The 13977-nt window shown below is 36.3% G+C and overlaps 1 protein-coding gene across 1 annotated transcript in view; it reads right to left on the bottom strand.

The window, feature by feature from the left end:
* SEMA3C (semaphorin 3C) overlaps positions 1 to 13977 on the bottom strand; it is a 129005-nt gene that overhangs the window by 53730 nt on the left and 61298 nt on the right. Inside the window, exons 3-4 of the mRNA XM_072858577.1 lie at positions 5382 to 5542; positions 2845 to 2907 (exon numbers count right to left, since the gene is read on the bottom strand). Coding sequence (XP_072714678.1) covers positions 2845 to 2907; positions 5382 to 5542 — 224 coding nt within the window. The remainder of the gene's footprint in view (positions 1 to 2844; positions 2908 to 5381; positions 5543 to 13977) is intronic.

Raw genomic sequence — 13977 nt, 5'->3', positions numbered from 1 at the left:
ATCTCATCACAGTAAACGGAGAGAAATAGATGTCAAACTAATGTAAGCATTCAAGTTAGCCTGGTGAACATAGTATTTAGAGGTGACAATTTCTTTTCAGTAACAAAAAAGGCAGCCAAAGATGACAAATTCAGATGCCAATGTTTGTCTAATGGTAGGGCAAATGAACCCCTCCTGAATTTCCTTGGAAAAGAATTTGGTGATTACATAAAGCCCTTTACTGGCTGCTCCAAGTCTATCTATTCCTCTTTTACCTTGTGATAGTCACTACTCTCTAATAGGCCAAACATTATCATGCATTCACTCCCTCCCATTTTTTTTTCATTTGAAATTCTTTATTCTTCTGAATTCATTCTCTGCTTCTCCCATTGTTATCAGGAATGAAACTCACAAGAATGCTATTAAAATAAAACTATACATTTTAAGTTGCAAACAGTGATTTAGCATTGGCTTCTCTTTTTCTCATTATTTCAGTGAGCTTTCAATAAGACAGATCATTGATTTTAGTGGGAGCAGCAGCTGCTCTTCAGTACCTTTTTTTTCTCTTTTAAACACTTGAGGACAAATACTAGGAAACTTAATGTAAACTTCTATTTTTGGAACTTAATTTTTCTTCTGCAATGCACAGCTGGGATTAAAAAAATCAGTTAAAGTTGATGCACATGGACATTCTTAATTAACTACGTTACAGGATATCAGCTGTACCCACAATTAAACTGCTGTAAAAACAGAGGTTCTGTCCAGAAATCTGTCCACTAATGCAGCAACATTTGGGTACTTCAATATGATTAAAAGCTAGGAAAGTCTCACCACTAAATATCCAAGATTAAAAGTTCTCCGGAGAGTCCAGTACTTAGTAATGTCTTAGGTTTATTTCCCATGGATCACATAATTTGCATACTACTTTCTCCTTAGAGTATCATCTAGGTTTTTCCTATTTTTGCCCTATAAGATTGTCATCATCATATGTTGGAAACATGACTAAGACTAATTAAGTTTTGTATTTCAAAGAAAAGAAAATTCCTTAACCAGTCTATCACAAGTTGATGATGCAGTCGACATAGTAACTAGGGTCAACATTAATCACCATTAACAAAGCTATATGTTTTATTTTCACATTTAGTGCAACTTAACAGGCCACTAGCTGTAGAATTTACTGCACACTGCAGTAACCAGAACGATGTAAAGATGTATAGAAAAATAGGATATTCAATAGGAAAAATACTTGTTTTTCACTACCATAGCTATCAGGAAGGAAAGCAGATAAGCTGCCATACCAACCATAATAGAGTTATTCATAAAGAATCATTCTGTTGCTCTGCAGCAATATAGTGAATTACTCTCCACAGTTTTGAAAAAGCAATATTACAGCACCACTCCAGCAGGCCAGCCTTCTGGTTTCCTTACATTCATCAGCATTTGCAATAGATTTTCAAAATAAAGCCCACACATATTTTTCTTACAAAATGGACTCAGGTGAATTATTGTAACATTGCAGTAACTGAATTGCATGCCATCTGCAGGCTTAGTTAACAATACAAAATGTGTAGCTAAAATAAATAGAAATATTAGGCATGATATAGAGACCTTTGAAATAAATAACAGTTTTTATACTAAATTCAGTGGATTTTTGCATTAATTCTATTGTTTCTGAAATTAAAAGCTATATTTATATACACCTGCTTACGTCCTTCAATCACTTCATTAATTATGATCCTAGATATATGCTGAGGAGTATGTTCCAAAGACAAATATACCTAATGTGAAGGCTTCTAATTTCCATAGGTTTTTTTCTCAAATAAAAATATAAGCAAAATTGCATTGTTTTTTCTTATATATTTAGTAGTGAGAAATTGCAATTTTCTAGCTTGGATTAGATTCTGAATTCTAAAACTAAAATATCTGTTGGAAACAGCTATATCTAAAGAGCTAAAAAGAAAACCAGGATAAAGACCTTTACATGCTGCTGAAACTGGTAAAAAGTCAAAAGGTAACTGAATAGAATTGAAATGTGACTTTCTGCTTTTTGTTTTACAATTTAGCTGTCTTCTGTTAATAAAATCTAGGCATATATACACTGTAAGTTCAAATTACTTTAGGAAGATAAACATATTAATATACAACTCTGCCAAAGACAGGATCTACTGTATCGTACCACTCACTGGGTCTTTCAAAATACTTCATTTCTATTATCTATAAAGAGCGTATAGGGAAATTACCATCTGATTTAGGTCCTTTGGAAGGTGTCTGCATTTAGATGGGAGAATAATCAGCTGTGGTGCAAAACGACTCAACATAACTGCTCCATGGTCTCTGTCTCCCATGATTCCAGAGATCATCTATCTTTACCTCTTTCTAGGAAAGCATAATAGTTTCCAGATACTTATTTGGGCATTGTTTTGTGGAAGTAATGGAAAGAGGTCTTTCGGGTGTTCCTGAATCTGGGGTCTTCAGGCTGCAGACAGTGGGTACTACCCACCTGTAGAGTCTGTTCCTGGGGTGAGCAGGCAGCCAGAGAGCTTCCCCACACTGAACAGACTATTCGGCATCATCCCCAGGACATATCTGGGAAAGTATGGTTACCTAGTTTGACTAGTAACAAGAAAAATGGTAAGGAAGTGGACAATGCATATCTTTTTCCATCTGTCAAAGTCTGAAGGTGCATTCTATTTACATATCTTGTTTTTTCATAATTTCACTTTATCGTTTGTCCTGCAGACCATTTAAAAAGCAAAACAAACACTTCTTTCATTTTGTTTTTGGCTGCACTCAAGGTGCTCTTACTTTATTGCCAAGTATGTAATTTGTGTATGCGTGTGCATGTGCATGTGGATTATAACTTACTGTAGGATCTTTGCCAGCCATTTTGCACTCTTCAACCTTGTTTGCTGACGCTGGCCAGAAAATCTGTAAGGAAAGAAGTATCTTTTAAGTAACATATTTAATACATAATTTATTTTTTAATGACAACCAAAAAGCATTTCACTGTCTAACTTACACTAATAAGTTAATATTTGGGTATCTTTTACACCTTGATTATAAGGCAAAAAGGGATTTTCACTGATAAACGAAAACAACTTTTTGTCTAGCATGCAGTAAACAAAATAAAGGCCCAGGTCTTTGGCTGATAGAAATTCATTTTATTAAATATTTTTACGATAACTTAATCAATTTATTTAAACTTATTTCTTCTAAATAAGAGATATTTTCATCATAATTGTCTAAATTATTGTCTAACTTTACTTTTTTGCTACTACTGAACTTCTAGCAATTGTTCACACTAGAAATCAGAAGATTAAAATATTGAAAGAAGGGTTCTTGTAAAAATTTTTCGATTTTAACAGTAAAGGTTTGGATATCTTATGATAAAACCTGCTTAAAATCTTAAGATTTCAGGCTGATTTCTTGATTTCTTACCAAGATATCTTGCACTACAGACAGTTTTCTGACAAACACCTCAATGTCTGAATGTTTAGCTGATCTGTACTCAAACTCTAAAGTTTTTGAGCTTCTTCCATTATTTATTTCGATTTTGAAATAGAAAAGACATCCATTAGAAATCTCTCCCTAGAAATTTAGCAGGTGATAGAGCCTGATAACATTTAGCCTCAAGATAACATAAATAATAGCATTAAAAGATCTCTGTATATATATATACACACACATATATATATACAGAGAGTTGTAGGTATGTATGCATATGCATATAGGGTTTCTATAGAGGCATAAGATTAGCAAAATGAATCTGTTATAAAAATAAACAAATGAAAGAACGTGTGGAATTGCAGAGATTAATCCTGAGCCTAATACTGGGTGATCACATTTGCCGCCAGAAAATTTCAGGTGTTTTTGCTTTCTGTTAGTTTGTTTTGTTCTTGTTTTTCCAGGCCTAAATAGACTGTTGAAATGCCTCACAGCTTTATACTGCAGAATATATTTCATGGAGCAGAGGCCTTCCTGTCTAACGGAACTCTGCACAGAATTAAAAGCGACCTGCTAACGGAAGGCTGAAGCGTGCCGTGCGGGAGCACAGCAGATCCCAGACAAGGGCGGCCAGATCACTGGTGAGATGGGAATAAGCAAAAAGGTCACACGAGCTATTTCAGATCAGAGAAGGTGGCCCCATTTCAGAGGAAGATTTCTGTGCCATTATGAGGAGGAAGGACACGTTCACGCCATCACACGAGAGGCATTTAATTTAAATGTGTAAGTTAGAGTTAGCCTCCCCGGACTCCCTGCACAATCAATTCAGGTAGACAGGCATGTCCAGAGGGTGATTCAGAGCAAAGCCTAATTTAAGTGCTCTTAATCACCCTCCAGGGGGGCCTCTCTCTCTCTCCTGACACATTAAAAGCCTTGCCTCTTAAGGAAGGCATTTAACTTCGCTGCTGCAAGCTGGATATCTCTGCCCCTCGATACTCCTGAGGTAGAGTAATAAAGCCCATAGATTAAAAGATCAGATTAATTTGGTGGAACAAGGCCTATACGGTACACTTTAAGGTAGCATTGTAGCTGTGATAATCTAAAGATAGGCAAGGCAAAGTCTGTTGAGAGGTAATATCTTAAAAGCCAGGTTGCTGCGCATACAAGCACTTCTGCAGGCCACTTATTTTAAAAGTGGCCAGAGAAGCTGGATTTGAACTGGCTATGGAAACAAAAGAGGAATCTGTGAAAGTGGTTTAAACATTTGATAAATCGATTCTTTTCATATACAGGCTGCCTACTACAGTTGGGGAGGTGGGACACAAAGAGTCCTTAGAAAACGGCATCTTGATAAGTGAGAGAAGCCGCCGTAAAAGAGGTGGTGTCAAGATGGAGATGAGGGTCATAGTGTCCAAAAAACCCCAAACAAGAGGTGTCTCAGTGACCCAACTGAAGGGCGAGGGCTGACACAGACATAACAAAAGATTGGAAAATAGTTCGGCGATTAGGCTTCAGAGTACAAAATGAAAAGAAATATACTCGAAGGTTAAAGGCAACTCAGTCCCTATTGTTTTTTCCCTATGGCCTGAAAATGATCGCATGTATCTTATTCTTTCTTACAGGCTTCTTTCAAAAGTGCATCTCTGAATTATCTTAAATCTTGGAGAGGAGTGGAAACCATCAAGCCATACAAATTTTCCTTATGAGGCCAAGCCATTCTGAATGTCGCTTCAAAAGGAATAAACAGGTCAGTTTTTAAACAGTGTTTGAGAAGCAGCCATGCTAATAGTTTGTTCATCTTGTATTACACATAAACCAAGGACTAACAGTTCAATAAGGTGCGTGCCTGGAAGCAGAATAATGCCTGCTGCAAAATAATGAAATACACATTTTTTGTCTTAAAAACAAAGGCATATAGTAAAGCAATCTTGGATTCTCAAAATAAAGCTTGAACTTACACTGAGAGGGTCCTGGCTTATATTATTAATATTCAAAGACAGAATATGATCCTTGCTGCCCACATAGATCCGATCCTGATCTTCATCCATTAATAATATCCTGTAATCCAGGGGACTGTGGGATATTCTGTGATATTCGGAGGTCTTAGTTTCTTGCAGCTCTGAAATAGTAAAGACAACAAGTTAGTAAAGCGGTTCAGTTGCCTTTCTCACTTCACAACTTCATTTCTTTCTAAATAAAGGCATCTTTGAACACAAGTGGGGTCAGTAAGAGAAGAAAAACCCTTATCAGACACTTGGTAATAATGTAATGGTTGAGTTAAAACGCATTTCCCTTTCTCAGTTTGAATGCGATATTTTTATACATTAAGTAGCTAGACATATCTCATAAAAATCAGGTATTGCTGTTACTCATTCATCTAATTAATTCTTATTTTAATGGATATGATTATTTACAGCTTTGGCTTTTAAAGAAGATCATATATTAAATTAATCAATGTGCTCAATACATTTTGAAGTTTATGACAGCAGAAAATCCACAAGATCAATGAAAACTACATAAGAACAGTTTACTTCCTTTTCCTAAAAGGGGGCTTCACTAAGAATAGGTTTTTATAATTTTCAAGGTCAAATTTTTTTTAGTTCTTCATCACCACGCACAGCTTATTTAAAAGAAAAAAAAAATATTCAGTCAAACCTAAATGTGTTCATTTATTCAGTTGTTTGCTTATGGGATTTGGATAAAACTATCAAAACTGTAAACTAGCTCTTTTTTTTTCCCCACATAAAACTTTCTTCAATGAAGTGAAGTGAAAAATGTCCTTTGATCTCAGTAATGCAGGATCAGGCCTATTACAGGAATAGCACAAGCATCTGCAATATAAGTATTACTTGCTGCCCTTCAGAAAGCTCAGCCTTCCTCTTTGCTTGGCCAATATATTTTGACTCCCATTCAGATTATTTTTCTTTTCAGTAATAACAGAAGGGATATTTCTCAAGAGCTGAGAATGGAAAAACAAAACTTTAATAATCAATTTCTCCTTATTCAAATATTTAACATATAATTATGCTTTCTTACCTCATGAGCATTATTATTGGATTTTGTTCCCTATGACTCTAAAAGGGTGGCAAATAACACAGTACATATGAAAATGAAGCCCTCCTATAATGTTCATTCATAAATCTAAGAACTGAGTCCACATCCCTTTTGCAAACTGTTTGTCTGGCTTGTCAATGTTGCTAAAGACTATTTTTTGCTAAAAGCAAAGTTTTTGCTCACTAGTTCCCTATAGAAAACAGTAGATGTCTTATCCAAAAATAATCATCTATGCCTTTTAGATGACTAGATTAACATGGGCTAATGATATTTTGGAAAACAAAACTCTCAAAACAAAAATATTTTTGGATATTAGCTCTGTTAAAGGAAAAAAAATGTGTGCCTAAGGTATGCACTTTCTGTAAAACACATATTTAGCTGGAAGCATAATTTTTTCTTTGAAAACTACTTCGAGAGCAATTTTTGATAAGCTGTAGACAACATACAGGCAAAGGCTGCAGTCTTAGGACTTATATCTGTCTACTAGAGATCTAATGATTGAAAGAACACTTATCAGAATATGATTTGCATTGATAAATGTGATACATAGCTCTGCTTAATTTTTATCATGATTGTTAAATGGTTTCATAGGAAGATGAAAAGTATCTTCAATTACTGAAAGATATGATGTTTTGATTCACTTGGATGTGTGACAGCTTTCAGGAGCTAAGGGTTGCCTACATGCATTGATTATAGTAATATGACAAAAATTGACAAATAATATTTCTATTTCATATGTCCCTCAACAAAAGATAAACATACAATCAAGATTTATAGTCTGCACCTAAAAGCTTAAACTGAAACAATGCTCATTAAATATATATGACAATTGTCCACATCATTTTCAGAAGTCTTTCTTCAGTGCTTGAAAAATCAATTGTTTTACTTTATTTAAAAAAATCCTCCGTGTAAGCTTTAGCTAGGATTTTCAAAGGCACCTGGGAGACTCACCAGCCTACTGCCATTAAAATTAAGTCCCTTTGCCCTCTCTGAAATTCTCAGACTGACCTTCCATAACAAGCCTGAGAAGCTAGCGCTCACCCCTTTTCCTGGTGGCCTTACTGTAATATTTGGCAGCTGTAAGATGAAACTTAACCTTCTCATAACTGTATATTTGATATTCTAGGAAAGCACATATAAACTGGGAGAGGCAGCAGTTTCCCGCACAACACTGGGTAAATGGGAGCACAGTGATTGCACAATAGAATGCTCCTCCTTATTGCTTCAGTGACTGACGATTGACAAAGAATAAGCCATGACTGACATAAAAGATGATCAAGATCATGATGATTGTTTTTAAGCAAGAGACAAAAATAGAGATATTTGATTTCCACAACTTTCATTTCTTAAAATACATTATTTTCCTGTATTTTTAACCTCTTTGCAATGGTATTATTCTTTCTAAGGCACCTGAAGGGTAATCTGTCTCCATCAAGCTGCTGCTGAGGAGAATACCTTATGACATGCCACTAGACTACAAGAAGTCAACACCATTCATAAGAGGGAAGGAAAACCCTGAAACAAATACTCTCATACAGATTTATTAGTTTTATTTCTTTCAGTGCTGAAGCTTACAGTTTATTAGCCTCTTAGGGCTATGGGGAGGGAATTTATAATTAATCAAATTTCCTTTTCATTTAATAAAATTTACCACACAATCACCCAAGAAAATTTGATTTTTTAAAGATTTACTATCTGGGTGTTGTTACTTGGAAAGAGTGGTGGCTAGAAAGATGCTTTTCATCTCTAAAAGTTTTTGTAAAAAAAAGATGTAAACATTTACTGACCTTCAAAGCAAACTCTATTCCATGCTTTGGGAATTTAACCAAACATTCAAGGCAGTAAGCCCTGTATGGAGAAAGGTGTTGTGGACAGCTCTCTGTGAATATTAACAATTTTGTTTGGTAGGAAAAAAAGATTAAAATATATTCCATATGCAAATAACTGTCATCCTTAATGATACAAGAATAATCTTTGTTCACCCTTTTTTCATCAGTCAGTGAATTTAGTTTTGCCTTTCCTCAATGATAAAGCCAATACCAACTTGATTCCTAGTGTTAGAAATCTGATCCTAGAGGACAGGTTATATAGCTCTTGTCCCTTTTAATGAAAAACAAAAGCTTCAGTGAACTGTCTCCCCAGAACTATTATTATTATTGAACTGCACATTTTGGAGATCCCAATGACCGGGATTTTTCTCCGTACACAGTGTACAGCTTACTGACAATTAGGCAGTTTAACACCTACTCTTTAATTATCCTTCTAACCACCACAAAAGTTAACACAAGTACTACTTTTTAAAAAGAAGTTGTGTTGTCACAGGAGAAACAACAAAATATCTGTGTAATAGCCATTATTAACATCACAAAAGCCTTTGTAACACTCAAAACTCATTGTGTTGGCCAGAACAAAACAAATTACAGCTATCAGAGACTGGAAATGCAGGAAGGTGGAGATATCTCCCCTGCTGACAAACACAGCCTGTTATACCCAAATTGTCCAACCTGCATATGGCTATATGAGCTAGATCCACTCATCAGGTTGTCCTCTGAACGTCTTATTTAATCACTCAACATCAACCTTTCATCACTCCTTAATTCAAATTCACTGGTGTCACAATGCTGAAAACACAGCCTGACTTTCCTAACATATGGGTGATAATAATCCCTAATATGTAAGATAAGACCCTAATATAAGTGATTTCCTCGATAGACATTTTATACTAATATAGATGTTTGATACTTATGTTACTGAAACTAATACAATTTTTGGCAGGACCTTCCCAACATAACATTATTTCCTATTCACAGACCCACATAACCACTTGTTACTGAAAAGTTCAACATAATCAAGAAATTATATTGCAGAGTTTGGTAACCTACAGCCGTGGTATGCAAGCATCCACAGCTCAAGTTCAAAGCACTGAGTTTATCCATAGATAAGCTGTAGATAAACTACAATACGTGAAAGAGTACACGCAGTTGTCTCTGCACTATACCATCCCTGGGTTTCCAGCCTGGCAGGGCTTCTTTAAGCAAATCTAGGATGCTGTGTCAAGCTTTTAATTTAGGATCCCCCATGGTAAAGTACAAGAAATAATATGTTTTCCTCCTCTTTTCTGCTGGCATAAGGATTCAGTCTCAGAAGGTTGTTTATGGTGAAGTTCAGAGCAGAGGCAGAGATTTGGTGTATGTGCCTCAAAAAAAAGCAGGGAGTAAAGCATAGCAATCCAGTTTCACATACAGCACCACAGTGGAGGGGAGAAAACATAGCTTTCCAGAAGGATGGGCTACATCTCCCCAGGGAACCTCTGCTGCCCAAATTGGCATGGATTTTAGGTAGCCTGAGTGATTTGGAAGTCAGCAATACAATGGTGTTTTCCTTTATTCATTCATGGGGTATGGGGTCCACAAACGACAGGCCTTCTGTACATCTAGCAGTAGGCTTGACAATATTAGCTTCTAGTTCAGGAGACTGCAAGACTCTTAAGCCTCATTAAACCTTCAGTTTGTGCCAACAAATATGCCAGCCCATGCCAAATGTGAAACTGCAATGTAAAATCTCACCTTCCAGGAACTGGAATGAAACCAATTTTCCTTTTTTTTTTTCTCTTTTTTTTCTTTTTTCCCCCTAGAAATAAATACCTAAGTACAATGATGGTTTTGCTTATAGCATCAAATGAAAGTGGCACCCTTTTACTCACAGGTTACTTCTGGACAGGTGAAAAAATAATTTGCACGTATAAATTTAGAGAGAGACTGTACATAATGTTGCTAGCATTGAAAGGAATGGTTATATATTTTAAAAATGTGAGTGGAATCAGAGGTATCTGCAAAGTTACAAAACATAATGTCAAAAAATGCTTCAGCCAGAAGAAAAGCTCTGTTTTATTTTAGTTTAAATAATTTCCTTTCTATTTTGTATTGACTAACTTCTCTGGTTTGTACCTTATTAGTAGAAATGACTGGAAAAGATCTAGTTAAAAGGTATCAGATTTCATAAGAATCTAATAATTTTAACTATTGTTTTCTTTGCCTTATTTCTGATTTTTTCCTGTAAAGACATGGAAGAAATAAATGTATTATGTTTATAGTTTACATAGTACCTGTGGAAAAAGTATGCTACTTATAATATTGCTTTTCAACTCTATGAGGATACAGTATGACTATTTGTTTAATTTTATGTATGGAAAGAGAACAAGGAAAGTCTGAAATATTTCCTTTCAAAACTTCAGAACAAGTCACCTTTGCACTGTCGATATTCCTTTTCTTTGAAGAAACCTGTATTGATTCCTTCTGCTTAAGGGGGTGAGATAAGAGAGCTGTTAAAGCATTTTGCCACTGCTCATGAAGCGTTCAAACTAAAACCCAACCCTCAGCCAGCTCTCAAGTGAAGCTGATTATAAATGGGTACGCAGTCATTTGGCCAAAGAACCATAAGCAGCCAGATGTGCTACTAGTCAGTCCCTTGTGTGCCTTAACCACACGGGGCCCAAAAAGCTCAGGTGGACCTTTGACCTTTTCTTTATCTCTTTGTCTCTTCTTTACACATGAGAAGTCTTTGCACTTTTTTTTTTAATGCTGTTAGAATGAAATTTGGCTTTTTGTATAAGGAGGTAATAGGTTTATAAGGACTGGAGATCACAGATGTGCACACTGGCTAGCTTCTGAATCTGTCTGAAAGGGTTTTAATTACATTTTTATTTAAAAAAAAAAAGAGCAAGTGAGAGGGGAGAAAATAGATTTACAAGTGCTCATAAAAGCACAGGCTAACTAATTAACAAGATCACTTGGAGGATAGGGAGGAAGGGAGTTCAGACAGTATACGCTGAAACAGAAGTCCTCTTTGCCCAGAGCTAAAATGTATAATTTGCTAGAAGGAAACTTAATTGCTGTATTTGGAATGAGAGTAAATAACATAGAAATGTCAACGATATCTAAGTATAATCTGGTTTAAACATACACCTTGAATACTTGCTGGTATATTTGCTAAACGGGTTGAAAATGGAATTTAAACATTACTGGATTCAGATAGTGCAGTCTTTTATAAATAGAAATAGTAGCACCAAGGTGAAGTCTTTGGAGAATCAGGCCCAGAGGTAGCTCTAGCATGTCTGAAGAACAATCTGTCACCTTGAGCAGCTCAACATACACATTAGGAGCAGTAAAACACTCAATCGCTCTTTGTGAAAGGGAACATGTGTTGATAGGAAAAGACATACCAGTTAATAGTTGACCTTAAGCAGAGTGTTCACATATGTCAGTAGATGAGTCCTTTTTTTTACAATTCAAAAGACACACAGATGTCCTAAAATCTTGGTAACTCGTAGACTTTTAAAAGATCATAATGGATTATTAACTGGCTTTTGATGTTGGGGATTTTTAAAAGTTGCACTGAAAGGGGAATCACTCATGACAGAGTGCTGTTTTATTAAAGCTATCAAAAACTATCAAAGAATTTTTCATCTTTGATTTGCTACTTTGAAGAATGAAGGAGGGGCAGATCCACTGAGGTGTGGGCAGCTGCCAGTTTTGTGCGGGAGGAATGTGTTTTCTAAGCAAAGGCAAACACACGATGCGAGAAAGTCACTTACTTGTGTGTGGCAAAATATATTAACATGGCTCTGTGGAACATTCATCAACCCAACATAGCCTACAAGGTTAAGTGCATTTTTATTGAAGCTTTACATTATGAAGAACAGACACTATTAAAATGCTGAATTTTTTTTGACTTACAGATATTGTCATGATGAAATCATACCACATTCCACAATAGAAGCCCCAATCCGAAACAAAGAGGAAAAATATGTCAACTTTTTCCAAACTGAAGTTGCATAGCTATTCCAAGTCTTGCCAAATATTCCAGTATTGAGATTCCTTCATTGACAATTATGCAAGCCCACCCACACCCTCCAGCCAGCCTGTCTCTCTAGGGTGTAGACATTTCTTGGCATAATTTTCAGATTATTCCTCCACTTACCTCACTGTAAACCTGGAATAACTCCTCTGAAGTCTGTATAGGTATTTCAATAAAACAATTGAAAAGTGGGCTTCTTATTTTTTAATAAGTATTGTGCGGTTATAATGTTACTGGTCATCAACTTTATCCCTTTATATAATTGCAATTTGTGGGTTTTATTTCAGAAGATGTCACAAATACTGCCACTCTACAGAACTTTCCAGAAGAAGATATCTGATTTTTCAATATTACCTTGCTAATTTCTGCCCATTATTAACCTGTCCAGGCTTTATTCTCATTTTTGGTCCCAAAACCAGAGAGAAAACTTTGGCAAGTGTGGAGAGCCATAAAGACAGGTCAACTGGGTTTAAGATTACTGCAGCTGAATTAGCCACGTCGGATGGGAGCCAGTCTTCTCCGTGTCTTGTGTATAAAGAACTTGTGTATAACAGCCCTGCAATGTACAAGCTGCTCTCCAAGAGTTGTAAGCTGCATCCTTCAAAGTCTGCACAGTTATACAGAGTTTACCCTTTTGTTTCTTTCCAACAGACACAGAGAGGGTCCTTGCCACATTGCCTAAGGCTGCACAAGCTCAACCCGTCTCACTAGCCTGGGTGCACACAGTGGCTTTGCCATTGGTGCTTGAGATGTTTTTCTTTTCCAGATGCAGGAATGAGAAGCTTTCAGTTGCCAAGTATGACATTATTTTTGAGATGGAGCAAGAAAAAAAGCCACATCCGTGGAGAAGTCAGACAAATTCCACATAATTTTACTTATTCTGGGAGCAGTATATCTTTTCATTGTAATCTCTTGTGTTTTCTCTCTTGCTCTTTTTTCTAGTGGACCAGCAATCACTTCATTGGAGGAACGGCTGTGCTTCCTTCTGCGATGCTCAGTCACACAGAGAAATGTTCCACGTAGCTATCAGACTAACTGGCCAGCTGAAGCCCTGACTGTATGCAGACACCAAAACTCTTTGATCCAAATTTAAAGAAAGATATGAGAAATGGAAGAAAGTGAACTATTGTAAATGTCTGTCTGAAAAAATGAATTAAAACTGAAGCTAGTGCTATTCTCCAAGTCAGAACTGGGCAACAACATGAGAGTTGTGAGGTGTTCTCCCAATTCATTCATCTTCATCCTGTTTGCCACCACATCCCCCTCCCAGGGTTGACCTCTGGGAGGAGAACGAGGTCTGAGTGGACTTCTCATTAGTTTTGCCTCTCATTCAGGCTGTTATTTTTGTGATAAAAGCAAACCTTTTTAGACTTAGGTTTGACTACCTTACTATTTACTCCTCACAAACTGATGTGGCAGATGATGTCAGCTGGGACGTTTTTGAATACTGGGGAGGGAGAGAGAGGAGCAGGGAGAGTCTAAGTAAGGTTGAGTGAAAGGTAGGCTTTTTATTGCTAGAATTGTCTTTCTTTGCAAGTTTACCTTCTGTTTCAGTGTAAGAGTGTACTTTGCAGGTTTACTGAGGTAGCCTGTAGACAGTGAAGACATAATTTGCCCTTTGCATAATTGACAGAGGCAGCTACT

Source organism: Ciconia boyciana, chromosome 1, assembly GCF_034638445.1.
Source record: "Ciconia boyciana chromosome 1, ASM3463844v1, whole genome shotgun sequence".
NCBI lineage: Eukaryota > Metazoa > Chordata > Aves > Ciconiiformes > Ciconiidae > Ciconia > Ciconia boyciana.
The sequence above is the reverse complement of the archived record's forward strand: the minus strand, read 5'-3'. Positions and strand labels throughout refer to the sequence as shown.